Source organism: Ranitomeya imitator, chromosome 3 (assembly GCF_032444005.1).
Source record: "Ranitomeya imitator isolate aRanImi1 chromosome 3, aRanImi1.pri, whole genome shotgun sequence".
NCBI classification, from domain to species: Eukaryota; Metazoa; Chordata; class Amphibia; order Anura; family Dendrobatidae; genus Ranitomeya; species Ranitomeya imitator.
Window position 1 is genome coordinate 323,585,069 of NC_091284.1, and position 18,932 is coordinate 323,604,000.

At 46.4% G+C, this 18,932-nt stretch overlaps 1 protein-coding gene across 5 annotated transcripts in view; it reads left to right on the plus strand.

The window, feature by feature from the left end:
- Positions 1 to 18,932, plus strand: part of HIVEP3 (HIVEP zinc finger 3) — a 388,571-nt gene that overhangs the window by 300,540 nt on the left and 69,099 nt on the right. For all 5 annotated transcript variants that reach the window (XR_011319247.1, XM_069756679.1, XM_069756676.1 and 2 more), the window contains one exon: positions 15,855 to 16,030. Coding sequence is in view for 4 of the 5 variants with exons in the window: in XM_069756679.1 (XP_069612780.1) it covers positions 15,855 to 16,030 (176 nt within the window). In the remaining variant the exon portion in view is untranslated. The remainder of the gene's footprint in view (positions 1 to 15,854; positions 16,031 to 18,932) is intronic.

Consider the following 18,932-nt stretch of genomic DNA (forward strand, 5'->3'; position numbering starts at 1 on the left):
TTGAGGGAAAAGGGTGCCGCTGCCAGTAGTTCGGAAGGGGAGGAGGATGATCCGCAGCAGCCATCTACATCGCAACAGCAGTCATCTAGCAGGCCCTTATCAGGCCAAAAATGTTTGTCAAAACCAAAAACAGTTCTAGGACAGTGTGGCCATCCGGTGAAAGTAGCACAGCGTGCAATGCCTGAAAAGGTATTCCATAGTAGGAAGAGTGCAGTGTGGGAATTTTTTTAACCAAGATCCGAATGATCAGTGCAAAGTTATCTGTAAGAAATGCTCAAAGACCTTTAGCAGAGGGGAGAATCTCCTAAATTTAAATACAACGTGCATGCGTAGACATTTAACCAGCATGCACTTGCAAGCCTGGACTAACTTCCAAACGTCCCGTACCGTTGGTGCACCTGCTCAGAATGAAGGTAGTCAGCAACGCTACATTACTTCCCTCAATGTAAGCCCACCGGTTAGGACACCACCAGCAGCAAATGTGGAGGTATCGTCGCAAGGCCAAAGCAGTCAGGGAATCACAAGGTTCTTGGTAGGAAACACTGTATGTAGGCCAATATCAAGAATACCGGAGCAGTATAATAAATGGTAAGCACAGCCCGAGAGTGGAGGTGCCGAAGAAGTGGGTGCCCAGACCTTGTGATTACTATGGAATTTACTTGGCACACTCTTGTGAGTCTGATGCAATAGGGTGTTTATTATAATACATACAGTATCACAATGTTCAAACGTTTCGGTCAACAAAGGACCTTCATCAGTGTGCTCTAAAATAAAATAAAGTGCATAGACAAAATACAAAGAAAAATTACCAAAATAAATAAAGTATATACAAGTAATTTCATTTGGTCATCTATTACAAATTGATAAATGGGAGAAAACATCCTAACAATATAGCTTCCATGTGCCATATGTGTGGTACATATCAGAGAGTACATGAGGGATAAGTACATAAACTTAATATAGCAAAAACGACTGGAGTGTTGGTGAATATACGGGCAAGCAAAAGGAAAAGAAAAAAGGAATGCAAACAAAGGGGGACTAAGGTATAACGTGTGCTGATAAGTCACCGAATAGATAAGAGGTACATACCTATAAAAATCGAAAAAGGGTATATGGCATAGACCCTTTAAGAGAGAATATTGCATCTGCAGTGAGACAAAAGTATAGGTATATATGTGCATCCATCTATACGTGTGGATTAAAAAGGTGGCTGGATGGTGTGTAAATGGATGTACCAAAAACATGAGCTGAGCAGGAAATCCTGAAATAAGAGGGCTATAACCAGCCGATCTATGAGGAAATAAATGCTATTAGGATAGCGCCAGATAATGTATGCGGCATATTGGCGCTGTTGTATCGCACTTACCAAGCCATGAGGGAAGCTGGAGAGGAGGAGACAGACGCGGTATCCGCCGCAGATCTGCTGGCAATGGTACATAGTCCAAAAGTGTGGGTTTATGAAGCCCAGTGCGCGCGCTATGACTGGGGAGTACACCGGAAATAGCCGACCGGAAGTGACGTGCACAGTGCACGTAGAGTGAAATTGCTGATGCTGCGTGCGTTGCACAGAGGAGGGGGTGGTGTCTAGTGCTTTCCAGGAGGTGTGGCTCCTGTGCTTCTCCGCAGTGAAGGATGGAGTGAAGTGGAGGAATGACGCATGCAATTTCAATAGGGACGGCTCTGTGAATAGAAATGGAAAATTAGTAACAAATACATATTGGTGTACTGATACTATTAAAATGGAGAAGAGTGTTGAAGAAGAAAGGTGAAGCAAAACTAGTGAGTGTGATGCTTCCTAAAATAACCCACATATGTAATTCATACTGACAGACAAATTAAATATATATCCACAAAGGGAAAATACCTTACATGACGTAATAAACAATAATTGACTAAAACATAAAGGGAGAAAATGTACAGATTAATGCTGTGTGAGTATTTTCACATGAAAGAATGCATGTCAAAGTCTCTGTTGAGACCCTTCGGGCTCAAAGTATTGAGTTCGTGAATCCAAAAGGCTTCCCTGCATTTAAGTATAGCAACGCGGTCACCACCACGGTGGGGAGGAGTCACATGTTCAATCACCTGAAAACGTAGCTGTGCCACATTGTGTCCTTTGGAGCAGAAATGATGCGGTATGGGGAGTAGTAAATTCTTGCATCTAATAGTAGATTTATGCTTCAATATTCTGTCCTTAATGGCCTGGGTGGTTTCTCCCACATACAATAGCCCACAAGGGCACTTGATCAAGCACACTACGAAATTTGAGTTGCATGTAAAAAAATTGTCAATGTTATATTGTCTCCCCGTGTGTGGGTGATAGATAGTGTCGCCTTTTAAGACATTACTGCATTGATTGCAGTTTAAGCAGGGGAAAGTGCCCTTTTTAGGATTACATAAGAACCGTTGGGAGGAGGGGGCACGAGAGGGACCTATGTCTGCATGAACTAAGGTAAGAGACTTGCGGTGGATTCCGTGTCTGGAGGTCGTGCCTCTTTTTCTCCTGTTACCATCATCCTCAGACTGCAGGTGTTTTACTTTATAGGTGGTCATCTCCCCACCATATTAGCACTCTGCCTAAGTTATATTACTCCTATCCTTTGTGCCCTATAGAGTGGCGGCGTCTTTGTACATTGATTGGGTACTGTTTCTTTTCCCATGATCACAGCCCTACTGGCTATCATTAGCATGTGACTGATGAAAGTCCCTTTGGACTGAAATGTTTCAAGTGCTACAAATAAATCTATTCCACGTTTGCTGAAGATGAGTGCTAGACTTCTTTTTTATTTGTATTGATGGTCTGGGAACCTAGTCTATGCAACATATAGTGACTGTGCACACGGTGTTTTCACTTATGCATGAACTAAGGTGTCGCGTATGTTGCGAGCTCGTCGGAAACACGGGAGAAATGGATTTTTAAATTCTTCAATGGTGGGATAGCCTGTCCTTAGGATATGCCAATGCTGGCGAATGGACCTGTGAATTCTGTACAGTAGTCCGCTGGGTGGTATTGGTGCACAAAAGGGATTCGATGTCCCATAGAATTATCTCTTCTGATGATGTCTCATGAGGGATTGAGGCCCTGTGAAGGATAACCCCTATCCTGAAACTTGGACTTCATCTCCAAAGCACACTGATGAAGGTCCTTTGTTGACCGAAACGTTTGAACATTGTGATACTGTATGTATTATAATAAACACCCTATTGCATCAGACTCACGAGAGTGTGCCAAGTATATTCTATAAACATAAAGAATAACATCACCAACCCTCTCTCAATCTGCCCTGTCCACCACCACCCCCGCGAGTTCCACCATATGCAGCTCTCCAGTCCAGCTCACCCTACAAGATACTCTCGTTAGGAAAAAAAGTACTCATCCTGTCATCCGTGTACACAGGGTTTGAACGCCCACATTGCTAGACTAATCTCGGTAGAGATGATGCCCTACCGGTTGGTTGAAAGCAAAGCTTTCAAAGCCCTGATGGCCTACGCTATGACCTACCCAGTCGACACTTCTTTGCGAGAAATGCCATCCCAGCCCTCCACAAGCATGTCAAAGACCGCATTGTCCATGCACTGAGGCAATCAGTCAGTAGAAAGGTGCACCTCACAACAGATGCATGGACCAGTAGGCATGGCCAGGGACGTTACATGTCCATCACAATGCACTGGGTTAATGTGGTGGATGCAGGGTCCACAGGGGTGAGCCATAGTGGGACAGTTCTGCCTAGCCCACGGTCTAGGAAACAGTTTGCTGTAGGCGTTCGCCACCCCTCCTCCTCCTACTCCTCCTCCTCCTCCTTAAGTGAAAGCTCGTCCACAGTGCGCAGTCGCACGACCACTCCATCCGCAGCTGCCAGTGTTGCACACGAGGTGTCCCATTATGGAACAGCTAGTGGTAAGCATCAGCAGGCTGTGCTACAAATGAAGTGTTTGGGCAACAACAGACATACCGCGGAAGTACTGGCCGAGTACTTGCAGCAAGAAACTCAGTCATGGCTGGGCAGTGTACATCTTGAGGCAGGCAAGATAGTCAGTGATAACGGAAGGAATATTATGGCTGCCATAGCCCTTTCAGAACTGAAACACATACCTTGCCTGGCTCACATCTTGAACCTGGTGGTGCAGTGGTTCCTGAAAAATTACCCGGAGTTATCAGCCCTGCTCCTGAAAGTGCAAAGACTTTGCTCGCACATCCGCCGGTCGCCCGTACCCTGTACACTCCAGCCGTATGCTGAACCATCAGCAATCGCTGAATCTTCCCCAGCATCGCCTAATAATTGACGTTGCAACAAGGTGGAACTCCACACTGCACATGCTTCAGAGGCTGTGGGAACAGAGGTGTGCTGTCATTTATTTGTGGGAAGATACACATACACGGGCAGGCAGTTGGATGGCAGACATGGAGTTGTCTGGTGTTCAGTGGTCGAAGCTACAAGACGTCTGTCAAGTCCTTCAGTGTTTTGAGGAATGCACATGGCTGGTAAGTGCAGACGACACCATCATAAGCATGAGCATCCCACTAATGCGTCTGCTGATGCAAAGTTTGATGCACATCAAGGAGCAGGCGTCTGCAGCCGAGGAGGAGGGAAGCCTTGATGACAGTCAGCCGTTGTCAGCTCAGGGAACTCTCCTGGACGAGGTGGCAGACGAAGAGGAGGAGGAGGATGATGGGGATGAATATTTATGGGAGGAGGATGCTTCTCAGGGGGCATTAGAAACTGGTGGTGTTGCAAGGTCAGGTACAGGGTTTTTGCGGGCCACAAGTGATGTTGATTTGCAAGAAAGTGCTCCTCAACCCAGCACAAGCAGTGAATTGACACCTGGAACATTGGCCCACATGGCTGAGTATGCCTTGCGTATTCTAAAAAAGGACCCCTGCATTATCAAAATGATGACCGATGACGATTACTGGTTGGCCTGCCTCCTGGATCCACGATACAAAGGAAAATTACAAAATAGCATGGCACATGAGAACCGTGAGCAAATATTGGCTACCAAACAAGCAACTCTTGTAGACCGTTTGGTTCAGGCATTCCCAGCACACAGCGGCGGTGATGGTTCTCACACGTGCTGTAGGAGGCTACATGGCAGAGGTGTTAGAGGTGCACAAATCCGAAGTGGTGTTGGACAGAGGGGCTTTATGACCAGGTTGTGGAGTCATTTCGCAATGACTGCAGACACGACAGGTACTGCTGCATCGATTCAAAGTGAAAGGAGACAGCATTTGTCCAGTATGGTTACGAACTATTTTTCCTCCATTATCGATGTTCTCCCTCACAGGTCATTCCCCTTTGATTACTTGGCATCTAAAATAAACACCTGGGCTTAATTGGCAGAATATGCATTAGAGGAGCTCGCTTGCCTAGCTGCTAGTGTGCTATCAGAAAGAGTCTTCAGTGCTGCTGGTTCAATACTGACTGAAAAAAGGACACGTCTGGCTACCCGAAATGTTGATGATCTAACCTTCATTAAAATGAACCAATCATGGATTTCAAATTATTTCACCCCACCTTCCCTTGCTGACACGTAGCTTGCCTGAAAAATGTCTTGCTTTGGGCCTCCTCTTACTGACTGCTCCAATTCCTCCCTATTGAGCTGCTGAATGTTCACCATAGGCCATTTTTATACCTCCCTAAATAGGCTGACTCCCCCCACAGGGCCGTGGTCACCATTTGGCGCAAGCACCCGTGCGAGTGCCGTTTGCCTGGACAGGTGGGTGTGCCCACTCTTGGGTGACGGCACTGGCACAGGGTCCCTCATAGTACAATGAAGTGTCTCTGATGGTGGTGGTGCACAACCAACGTCAGACACACCGTCATAATATGAGGGGCCCTGTGCCAGTACCGCCGCCCACGAGAGAGTGTTCTCCCCCAGCTCGATCAGTGCTCTACCACTTGCAAAACTTTCCTCTCCCTACTCCACCACTGTGTAGTCTGTGCTGTTAAATCCTTAAATGGCATTGCCAATACAAATTTGTTGAAATGATAGATGATAGTAAAAATATACAGGGGCCCTGGCCTCCATTTAGACCAGTTATTACTTTGCGCCAACTACCACTGTCTGCTACTCAGCAGAGGAGCCTACCCCTGTACCTAGCAATGCCTCTCATTACAGTTGTCCTCCTCCGCTGAACAAAGCTATGCCGCCTGAGTACTCCTCTTACCAATTTTGAAATGCATTTAGCCTACTTACTTATTTGGGCCTAGTAACTGTGTCAGCCTCTCATTACAGTTGTCCTCCGCTGAACAAAGCAATGCCGCCTGTTTAGTCCTGATACCAATTTTGAACTGCTTTTAGCCTACTTTTTCATTTTGGGCCTATATCTGTGTTTCCTCCTCATCCTGCCCATTGCACAGCCACTGCTAGATGAGTCTGCTGGTACATTGACCCAGACCACTACATTCCCCTTGCACAGCCAGAATCTGACCCTGATGAAAGTGTTCCCCTTCCCGCATACTATACCACCTTACACGGGGACAAAGAGGAAGGTTCAGATGAAAGTGCAGGTTCCTTCATCAGGTAGGGAGGCATACTCGTTGGCACTGGCACAGGGCCCCTCATAGTACGCAAAAGTGTCTCTGGCAGTGGGAGGTGCCGCCCACCGTCAAACACACCGCCGTACTATGAGGGGCCCTGTGCCAGTGCCAACTAGTGGGCCCCCCCTGCTTGCTCAGGATCACAGCACTTGCAAAGTTGAAATACTTACCTCTACCTGCTCCACCGCCGTGACGTATTCCGCGTTTCCTGGGCCCACGAAAATCTTGAGCCAGCCCTACCCCCCCACAACTTTAGCCAAATGAGCCCCTGTTTTCAATGCCTAACTATTATTATAAAGTAAATTAAGATTGACAAGCTTAAGAAATAAGAATTGATGTTTTTGGCATTAAAATGGGCACTGTAGGTGTTTTCCTGTCCTCCACTCACTGCCGACTTTGATTCCCCATTGACTTGCATTGGGTTTCGTGTTTCGGTTGGCCCCCGACTTTTCGCAATAATCGTCCGATTTCACCTGACCTGACTTTTGAGAAAGTCGGGTTTCGCGAAACCCGACTCGATCCTAAAAAAGTATAAGTCGCTCAACTCTACTTGTGATGCCTTTTGGTCTCTGCAACGCTCCGGCCACCTTTGAACACTTGGCAAATGACATATTTCGAGATTTGCTAGATCAATTTGTCGTAATCTATCTGGACGATATTTTGATTTTCTCCGATTCTTTGCAGGAGCATCAAGAACATGTTAAGACGGTTTTATGATGCCTGAAAGAGAATCATCTCTACATCAAGCTGGAGAAGTGTGATTTCCACCGCACTGAGATTAAATTTTTAGGCTATGTCATCTCGCCACAGGGGCTTAACATGGAGGCAAGTAAGATTCAGGCTATTCTTGATTGGCCTGCACCTAAGAATGTCAAGGAGGTTCAATCCTTTATCAGGTTTGTTAATTTTTATAGACGATTTATCCGTAATTTCTCTGAGATCGTCCGACCTATTACACAACTAACCAAGAAGAAGGAGACTTTCTTGTGGTCTACACTGGCTCAGGAGGCCTTTGACTGTTTTAAGTCCTGTTTTACATCTGCACCGCTGTTGATTCATCCTAACCCAGCACATCTTTTCACAGTGGAGGTGGACGCTTTGAATTGTGCATTGGGGGCCATACTCTCGCAAAGAACAGGGGATAAAGGTCTGTTAGATCTTTTTTCTCCTATAAACTTTATGCTGCAGAGAAGAACTATGATGTGGGAGATAAGGAGCTCCTAGCCATCATCGCTGCATTTAAAGAATGGAGACACCATCTGCACGGGGCAGCACAACAAGTTATTGTGCTCACGGATCATCTTAACCTAGAATTTTTGAGGTGTGCTAGATGTCTTTCTCCTCGTCAGGCTCGTTGGAGTTTGTTTTTGAACCAATTTAATTTAGTCATTTCATACCGCCCAGGTTCACGTAATGGGAAAGCGGATGCTTTGTCCCGAATCTATGCCACAGATTCCGTACCTGGGACCCCGTCCAAGACCATTTTGTCTGATACCAATTTTGTCGGAGTCATCCAAAATAAGAACTTATGGAAGACTATTAAGGAAGCCTATGATGCTGACCCATTCCTTGCCAACCCTACTGATGATGTGAATCTAGTTCTTAGGAACGGTATGTGGGTTCGGGATCAACGTTTATATGTTCCGGAGGTTGTAAGGCTGCAGGTTCTCAAGTTTGTCCATGATTCTAAGTTGACTGGTCATCGGGGGGTACAGAAGACACAGGAGTTCCTAAGTCGTTTCTTCTGGTGACCTACCTGTCTGCAGGACGTGAAGAGCTATATTCTATCTTGTGAGGTATGTGCACGTTTTAAGACCCCTCGTGTAACACCTACGGGATTGCTGCAACCACTACCAGTCCCCTCTCGCACTTGGGGGTCTATTTCGATGGATTTTATAGTGGAATTACCCATCTCTGGTTCAAAGAACACTATTCTAGTGGTGGTGGATCGTCTTACTAAAGCTGCTCACTTCATCCCTTGCACTGGTCTTCCCTCAGCTAAGGAGATTATTGAGCTGGTCATTCAGAATGTTTTCCGGCTGCATGGAGTTACGGATGAGATTATTTCTGATCGGGAAGTGCAGTTTACCTCTAGATTCTGGAAGGGATTTTGTTCTGCACTTGGTATCAATGTCTGTCTGTCCTCAGCATATCATCCTCAGACAATGGGCAAACGGCGCGGACTAATCAGACGCTGGAGCAGTATCTTCGGTGTTATATCAACCACTCGCAGGATGACTGGCTGGAGTTGCTTCCTCTAGCAGAATTATCTTATAACAACTCACAGAATGCATCCACTAAGGTAACACCCTTCTTTGCAAATCTGGGATTTCATCCTAGTATTCTCCCCAGATCCCCGGTTGAGGCTCCACAGTAGATGAGAAATTGTCAAGGATAAGACAAGATCTGGAAACTTTGAAAGAATCGCTATCAAGAAAGATGCAAGAGATCTGCCGATAGGTTCCGGAGACCTGCACCTATGTTTAAGGTAGGAGACTCTATGTGGTTATCCACTAAGAATTTAAAATTGAATGTGCCTTCACAGAAGCTGGGACAAAAATTAATTGGTCCTTTCAAGATCTCTGGGATCATAAGCTCCGTCGCCTGTCATCTGAAGTTGCCAAGGACCTTGAAGGTACATCCTGTGTTTCATGTCTCCCTGTTAAAGCCAGTGTCTCCAAATACTTTTCAGGGTTGTATTACACCTCCTCCTCAGACTGTGTTAGTGGACAGACAAGAACAGTTTATTGTGGAGAAGATTCTGGACTCTAGGATCTGCAGGAATCAACTGGAATATCTCATCAAATGGCAAGGCTATCCATCTGAGAAGAACTCTTGGGAGCCAGTGGGCAATATCTGTGCTCCCCCAAAAATTACTCTGTTTCATCAGAAATATCCTGACAAGCCTGGTCCTGGATTGTCCTGAGGCCACTTCTGAGATGGGAGTAATGTAAGGATTCTGGACTTCCCTTGTTCCTGGTTGCCCTGATCCAAGATGGAGTCTTGGATCTCACCCTGTCATGGAACTTCCTGTCTGTCCTGATTATTTAAATCTGAGTCATGTGTTCTTCTGTGCGTGAGTATTTTGTGTTGCTGGCTCCTGAGCTTCTGCCTGTGGTCTGGTGAACTCCCTGCTTCAGCTGCTCACTACTCGGTGGTCTGCCTCATCCCTTTCGGCTTCATCTCACCTCTGGAACTGCTGTGACGGGCAGCACACCAGCGGAAGGATTTCCCTGTTTGCTAAACTTTTCCCAGTGTTGTGCCTTTTTGCACAACCACACCAGGTGATCAAGATTCAAGTGTTGCTTTTCTCACCAAGAGAGTTTTACTCATCTACTACGCTTAGATAACGCTCTCCCTCTTTTTCCCTTCATCCTCTTTCTCAGGACTTCATGCTCAATGCACCACCTGCATATTATTGAACTTCCACAAACAAGTGCTGTGCACACGTGTGATCAAGTTTTGCTGGACTTCCTCGTTTAAGTACTGTGTGCATTTCCATTACACTTCTGCTGGATTCCCAAGTTTAAAGGGAACCTGTCACCCCGTTTTTTCAGTAGGAGATAAAAATACCGTTAAATAGGGCCTGAGCTGTGCTTTACAATAGGGTATTTTTTGTCCCCTGATTCCCTACCTATGCTACCTTACAAAAGTGGCCTTTTTCGCCTGTCAATCAGGCTGGTCAGGTCAGATGGGCGTGGTCACAGCGCTGTTTCTCCCCCACATCTTGCTTATGTTCCCGTTGGTGGCGTAGTGCTTCTCGCATGCGCAAGTGCCGAATGCACTGTGCAGCTCTAGGAAAAGAGCGTGCTCACCGCTATTCAGCGGTTTCTCGGTGGGCGCGGCCATCTTCCTGAGGCCGCGCGTGCGCAGATGGAGTCTCCTGCTTCCCGGGGCTTCAGGAAAATGGCCGCGGGATGCCGCGTGTGCGCAGATGGACATCGCGGCGGCCATTTTCCTGAAGCCGAGATTCACACTGCTCCGTCATACTTACCTCACTTCTGCATCCCGGCGTGCCTGTGGACATGGAGTGTGCCGCTCGGCGTCCTCACTTCCGATCTTGCGGCCGGCTCCGAGATCTCGTCACATACGCACCACGCAGCTTAGACCGTGGCCGCGTGCACCTCTGGTCCCTTATGTCGCAGGAGATCCTTGACCCGGAAGCTTTGCGGTACGTACCGGGTATATCAGGCAGCCTCTTCCTGTAGGAGGCACCTGATTATCACTTGCGCACCCTTGTGATTTAGGCCCTTGTATGCTCTGTGCATCCCCATGTCTCCTGAATCCCTGCTCCATGTGTGTACTCGGCATTACCTAACTCCGTGTAACCTTTCTCCTAGCATTCTTGTGTTCCCTCTAGTGCCCGTCTTCTCCAGTGCTTGTCAGTCTCTGGCCGTCCCGTTTGTATCCTGTACCCTGCCTTACTTCGGTCCCGTCCTCTCTCCCCAGGACACCCTAACCAGCTCTTCTTCGTGTCTCCAAGGGGTCATTCCTTGGTATTGGCCGTCGCGGTGATAGTCTCTCCTGGGCCTGCCCCTGATACTCTCTGTATAGAGGGCGGTCCTCATTAGGTTAGCTCACCTGGGGGAGGCTCATCACCACGATTGAGTGGGTTCACCCTTGGAGTTTCGCAAGTTGTCACAGCTATTTTGCAATCTGATGTCTTAGTTAGGAGAAATCCACATTTTTCTTAATATAAAAATGAGCTGTTATGATCAATCGACTGTACCAGGGCCGGCTCCAGGTTTTTGTGGGCCCATGGGCGAAAGAGTCTCAGTGGACCCCTTTAACACCACAATTCATGATGCACAGATACAGCAGAGAAATATACCGTATATACTCGTGTATAAGCTGACCCGAGTATAAGCCGAGGCACCTAATTTTGCCTCGAAAAACTGGGAAAACTTATTGACTCGAGTATAAGCCGGGTATGCATGGCTCCTTATTCCCATCCTTGTCTACATGGCTCCTCATCTCCATCCTGGTATGCATGGCTCCTTATCCCCATCCTTGTCTGCATCGCTCCTTATTCTCATCCTTGTCTGCATGGCTCCTTATTCCCATCCTTGTCTGCATGGCTCCTTATTTCCATCCTTGTCTGCATGGCTCCTTATCCTCATCATCATCTGCATGGCTCCTTATTCTCATCCTTGTCTGCATGGCTCCTATTTCCATCCTTGTCTGCATGGCTCCTTATTCTCATCCTTGTCTGCATGGCTCCTTATCCCCATCGTTATCTGCATGGCTCCTTATTCCCATCCTTGTCTGCATGGCTCCTTATTCCCATCCTTGTCTGCATGGCTCCTTATCCCCATCGTTATCTGCATGGCTCCTTATCCCCATCCTTGTCTGCATGGCTCCTTATTCCCATCCTTGTCTGCATGGCTCCTTATTCCCATCCTTGTATGCATGGCTCCTTATTCCCATCCTTGTCTGCATGGCTCCTTATTCCCATCCTTGTATGCATGGCTCCTTATTCCCATCCTTGTCTGCATGGCTCCTTATCCCCATCGTTATCTGCATGGCTCCTTATCCCCATCATCATCTGCATGGCTCCTTATTCCCATCCTGGTCTGCATGGCTCCTATTTCCATTCTTGTCTGCATGGCTCTTTATTCTCATCCTTGTCTGCATGGCTCCTTATCCCCATCGTTATCTGCATGGCTCCTTATTCCTATCCTTGTATGCTTGGCTCCTTATTCCCATCCTTGTATGCATGGCTCTTTATTCCCATCCTTGTCTGCATGGCTCCTGATCCCCATCGTTATCTGCATGGCTCCTTATTCCCATCCTTGTCTGCATGGCTCCTTATTCCCATCCTTGTATGCATGGCTCCTTATCCCCCATCCTTGCGTGCATTGCTTCTTATTCCAATCCTTGTCTGCATTGCTCCTTACTCCCAAAATATTAAGCTTTGATATTTACGAGTCTTTTGGGTTGATTGAGAAAATAGTTGTCGATCAATAATAAAAATAATCCTCTAAAATACAACTTGCCTAATAATTCTGCACCCAGTGTATGTATGGCCCCCATGAGAAAAGCATTAAAAAATAAAACATCCTACTTACCTTCCCTTCGCGCCCTTGCAGCATCTCGTTCCGGTGCCAGCAGCTCCTGCGGCTGAGCGATCACATGTCACTGCTCATGAAGGTAATGAATATTCAGCTCTCTCCACAGCTATAGGAGTGGAAAGAGGTGAATATTCATTACCTTAATGAGCGGGCACCTGTTATAGCCTGGCAGCTGCTTTGAAGCTGGCAACTACTGCTGACACTGTGTTCGCGCTATAGGAATTATGAATGTTCACTGCACAGGCTGTAGCCGCAGCATCCAGCGCACCCGGGCAAGTGCGGGGACCCTGGCGAGATGGGGAACCACTCACGCTGTCTGGGATACATTGGCCGCTTGCCAGCTATTTTTCCTGCCACTGGCCCTTTAAATCTGCGGGTATGGCGGTTCTACAGGTGCGGACAGCGGGAGCTGGCACAAGCATCTCAGACTCAGTCAGTGCAGGCAGGCACATAGGGGTTAAGAACGCAGCGTGAAATTGTTTGTGGGCGGAGTGAGCACGTTCTCCTGCTCTGCTCTCCCGCCCCTGGTTGCAGTGCTGAACGTAGCAGATTCCGGAGGAGCTCCTACCCACATGTGTCTGAGTGAGTGCAAATTGCAATGAATGTGATATCGCTGTATTCTGATGGTCTGGGTGGGCACCCAGCCCAAGCCCACAGCACCTGTCCTGTATATGTATATCCTGTATCTATACAGTCTGTATATATATATATATATATATATATATATATATATACACACAGTATATATATATATACATATATATATATATACACAAAGGACAGGTGCTGGGGCCTGGGTGGCTGCTGAAGCATATACAGGTGCTGGGGGTCTGGGGTCTGCTGACGTATATACAGGTGCTGGGGGCCTGGGGTTTGCTGACGTATATACAGGTGCTGGGGGCCTGGGGTCTGCTGATGTATATACAGGTGCTGGGGGCCTGGGGTCTGCTGACGTATATACAGATGCTGGGGGTCTGGGGTCTGCTGACGTATATACGGGTGCTGGGGGTCTGGGGTCTGCTGACGTATATACAGGTGCTGGGGGTCTGCTGATGTATATACAGGTGCTGGGGGCCTGGGATCTGCTGGCATACAGTGGGGCAAAAAAGTATTTAGTCAGTCAGCAATAGTGCAAGTTCCACCACTTAAAAAGATGAGAGGCGTCTGTAATTTACATCATAGGTAGACCTCAACTATGGGAGACAAACTGAGAAAAAAAAATCCAGAAAATCACATTGTCTGTTTTTTTAACATTTTATTTGCATATTATGGTGGAAAATAAGTATTTGGTCAGAAACAAACAATCAAGATTTCTGGCTCTCACCGACCTGTAACTTCTTCTTTAAGAGTCTCCTCTTTCCTCCACTCATTACCTGTAGTAATGGCGCCTGTTTAAACTTGTTATCAGTATAAAAAGACACCTGTGCACACCCTCAAACAGTCTGACTCCAAACTCCACTATGGTGAAGAGTAGACCAAAGAGCATTATGAAAACTTACACTTTGAGTGCGGCTGTTTTTTCTAATATATGATTTCGACTGGATTAACTCCAGGTCCAGCCTGCACCTAACTCATATCTAACTGAGTGCATTTCTGTAGAACTATAGCTTGCAGAATAAGCCCTGAGCCGATCATATTCGCTCATCACTGGTGTCTAACCAGTTGGTCTGCAAGAAAAGTTTTGACACACTGCACTACAATGAAAACAAATATGAATATCATTGCAGTAGAGTGACGCAGAGCAAGACGAAAATGAACGACAGAATTAGGGGACCTCAGAAATTTTTACAAGGTATTTAACTCATTTGGGGGGCAAATGACATCTGCTTTAACCCCTTCATGACCGTCGACGTACATATACATCATCGGCCATTTCCCTACCTTTGATGCAGTTTCACACGCTGAACCTGTTTCTTTCTTCGTATTTGATGGCGCCAATGGGTTGTCTTGACAACCAGGGGTCTGCAGAAGATTCCTGTGCCTGTAATCTTGATCCTGCTGTGAATGCCTGCCCGCTAAAGCAATGGTTTGTGTAACACAGGTGATCAGATGATTGCAGCTTCAAGTCTTAGGCTATGTGCACACGTAGGAAATGTGGTGCAGAATTTTCTGCACAAAATCTGCATCTCCTGGCAGAATCCGCAGCTGCAGATTTGCCGCGGTTTTTATGCAGATTTTGTGCGGATTTGCCGCGGAATTGATGCAGATTTTATGCCACTGCGGATTTCTATCATGGAGGGGTGCAGAAACGCTGCAGATCCGCACTAAAGAAGTGACATGCACTTCTTTTAAATCCTCAGCAATTCCGCACTTATTTTTCTGCACTATGTGCACATCTTTTTTTTTTATATTGATTTACATGGTACTTCAGCGTTTCTACATGGAAAAATCCGCTGCGGATCCGCAGCAAATCCGCATCGTGCGCACATAGCCTTATAATGGGACTATTAGGAACAGTAAATAGTAACAAAAAAAAAGTTTTAAAACATATTAAATAAAAAAAGCACAGAAGTTCAAATCACTCCCCTTTTGCCCAATTGAAAAAGAAAATACACATATTTGATATTGCCACGTTCAGAAATGTTCGATCTATCAAAATATTAAATAAATTAAATAAATCCGATTGCTGAACAGTGGGACAAGAAGAAAAAATGAAACTCCAGAATTAGGGGTTTTGGTCACCATAAAATGCAGTAAGAGGCAATCAAAACATCATATCTACCCCAAAATGGTATCAGTAAAAATGTTTGCTCATTGTGCAAAAAGTAAGCCCTCACACAGCCCCAGATCCAAATGATAATGTTACGGGTCTCGGAAAATGGCAACAAATGCTTTTTTTTTTTTTTTTACAAATTTCAGATTTTTTTCACCACTTAAATAATAAAAAAAAAACTATACATGTTTGGTGTCTGCGTACTCATACTGACCTGTGGAATCATATCACCATTTCAGTTTTACCATATAATGAACATGGCAAATATAAAAAAAAAAATATTGAATTGCAATTTCACCTCACTTAGAACCTTCCCCCGTTTTCCAGTACACTATGTGGAATAATGAATTGTGTCAGTCAAGACCTCCTATGGCTATATAGCTGGAAAATTAAAAAAGTTATGGCTCTTGGTAGAAGGGAAAAACAATAACGGAAAATCGCCCTGGGGTGAAGGGGTTAAGATACTGTAAGTGCCAGATAAAAGTGACATTCATTCTTAAACTTTTTTTTAATTTGCTTCTATTTCTCTAGGTACAAATCAAATGAGGAGTACGTTTATGTACGAGGCCGTGGCCGGGGAAAGTATGTGTGTGAGGAGTGTGGGATTCGTTGCAAGAAGCCAAGCATGTTAAAAAAACATATTCGCACACACACAGATCACCGGCCGTATGTGTGCAAGCACTGCAATTTTGCCTTCAAAACCAAAGGTGACTTTCTTTACTACTTTTGCTGAACAATCTGTGTCTAGTTTTATACTTTAAAGCAGGGGTGGGGAACCTTTTTTCTGCCAAGGGCCATTTGGAATCTTATAATAACGTTCGTTATTATGAACTTACGGTAAATATTAGCCAACTACATTTATTCAAACATTTAAAGAACTCACGCCTAATGTGATGGCTATGTGGAAGAAAATGCTATTACTCTTGGAAGAAAGTGGGAAAAAATAGAGAGCTCGCAATGTCGGTATGGGGTTGATGAATTTAATGCTTCTTACACCAGCACACCCTGTACAAAGCCATAAAATCAGGTGAACATTTGGAAACCCTACAAGTAGTATTGAGCCACCTCCCTAGTGTTCGGGTTCGATTCGGTTCGTCGAACAGGGACGTGTTCGACGAAATGTTCGTTGAACGTTCGACGAACACTGTCGAACCCCACTGAAACCAATGGCAGGCAAACACATACAAACACATTGAAAACACATAGAAAACATCTTAAAAGGTGTCCAAAAGCTGACAAACTGCTCAGAAGACACAACAAACACATGGAAAAGTCATAACAACATATAGTCATGCGAAAAGAAAAGAGACGGAGGAGTAAAAGGAGGAGGAGACACAGATATAGGCATGTCATGCCCTTCTAAAATCAAGAAAAGCTGGAGTAAATATCTAAACTCACTCTGCCAACACCCAGACGTCTTGACAAAAAAAATAAAAAAATAAATATCTTTAGGTAGAATGGCGGCGGGTCCATTCAGAACACTTTCCTTAGAAGACAGTAGTGGTACCCCCACTGGGAGTTGTGCCAAAAAATTAACCCAATACATTCAGACTAATCCACCATTTGTCATATCCAAGGGGCAGGTCAGTAAACAACAACATCAACGCGGAACCAAGTAGAGTACTATGTACTGTACCTCCTTTGACGAGGCAATCAGGCGGGTCAAGAAGTTGGTAAGGGGCACCCTAATGGCCAAAACAGACATTGAGGGGGCGTTCCGGTTAATACCTGTGCCTCCGAATAGTGTCCTCCCATTGGGCTGCTTCTGTGAAGGAGCATACTACATAGATCGCTGTTTGCCTATGGGGTGCTCCATATCCTGTTCACTATTTGAGGCGTTTAGTTGCTTCCTCGAATGTGTCGTCATGGATGTTTGTAAGGCGGCACATATTATCCATTACCTCGACGACTTCTTATGCCTGGGCCCAAAAGATTCGCCACAGTGTGAAAACACGCGGTAGTCCACCTGTGAGAAGGAGAGAGCTGGAGGGAGAGTGGACACCCCAGAGCCGAGGGGTTAGATTGAGAAAGTAAGAAGGCGGTGTAGCTTGCTTCATGGGTGGGGTACTCTGCTGAGTAGCAGTAATTGCTACTAGGCCCAAAAGGATTTCCTGGGCCAAATGCCGTTAAAAAATAGTACTTAGGTAAACAGGCGGTGTAGCTTGCGTCATGGGTGGGGTACGCTGCTGAGTTGCACCAAATTCTACTAGGCCCAAAAGGATTTCCTGGGCTAGATGCCGTTAAAAATAGTACTTAGGTAAACAGGCGGTGGGAGGCTAGGCTACTCTGCTGACTAGCAGACACTGAAGCTTTGGAGCAGACCTCTGAATCCCAGGCCATAGTATGAGGAAACAACTCTGCAGACGACCCCACCCACCTGGAATTGATGATGGCAACGTCATGTAAAACTGAGCAAGGGGACTAAATAAAAGAGTCTCCATTTTTTACAAAAATTATTTCGCCAAATTTGCTTTTGTATCGGGGATCTAAGAGTGTGGCAACCCAGTAGTCGGGATTACTTTGGATTCTGACAATCCGAGGGTCATGTTGCAGGTAGTGCAGCAAGAAGGCACTCATGTGTCTTGCGCATCCAGGAGGACCACATCCTTGTTGTCTTGGTGGTGGCGAGGTGAGAATCATGCTTCCTTCGTCTGCCCTCTCCCCCCAACCTCGCACAAGAGAAATTTGATCAAGGTCTCCCTCATCTGATGAGTCTTCCATGCCCATCGCCAGTTCGTCCTCCACTTCTTCCTCGCCTCCTGCACCTTCCTCAACAGTTTGGCTGCTACCATGCGCCTCGGTAATCCCTCTCCCCCAGCCTCCAATGCCAGCCGTCTTGGTGCTGCCAACCTTCTTGACCTTGGAGATATGATCCCTTCCGCATACGACTCCTCCTGTTCCTCCTCCTCCTCTTATTCCACCACCTGACTCCGAACACTGTGTAAGGTGTGCTCCAGCATGTAAATCACCGGAATGGTCATGCTGATAATGGCATCGTCAGCACTAAACATCTTCGTCGCTATTTCAAAACTGTGGAGAAGGGTGCATAGGTCCCTGATCTGAGACCACTCCTGCAGCGTGATTTGCCCCACCTCTTGATCTCGTTGGCCCAGGCTATACGTCATAACGTATTGCACCAGGGCTCGTCGGTGCTGCCACAGTCGCTGCAACATGTGCAGAGTTGAATTCCACCGTGTGGGCACATCGCATTTCAGCCGGTGAACTGGCAGGCCCAACGACTTCTGTAGAGATGCAAGTCGTCGAGCTGCGGGATGCGAATGGCGGAAGTGAGCACACAGCGACCGTGCCCTCTGCAGAAGCCCATCTAGTCCGGGATAGTGGGATAAAAATTGCTGGACAACCAGGTTCAAAATGTGAGCCATACAAGGCACATGTGTGACATTGCCCCGGCGAAGGGCCGCACCCAGGTTTGCAGCATTGTCGCACACAGCCTTCCCTGGCTGCAGGTTGAGTGGAGACAACCATTGATGGAACTCGGTCTCCAGAGCTGACCACAACTCCTCAGCTGTGTGACTCACATTTCCCAGACATTTCAATGTAAACACTGCCTGATGCCATTGAGCCCTTCTGCGCAGTTACAACGCGGGT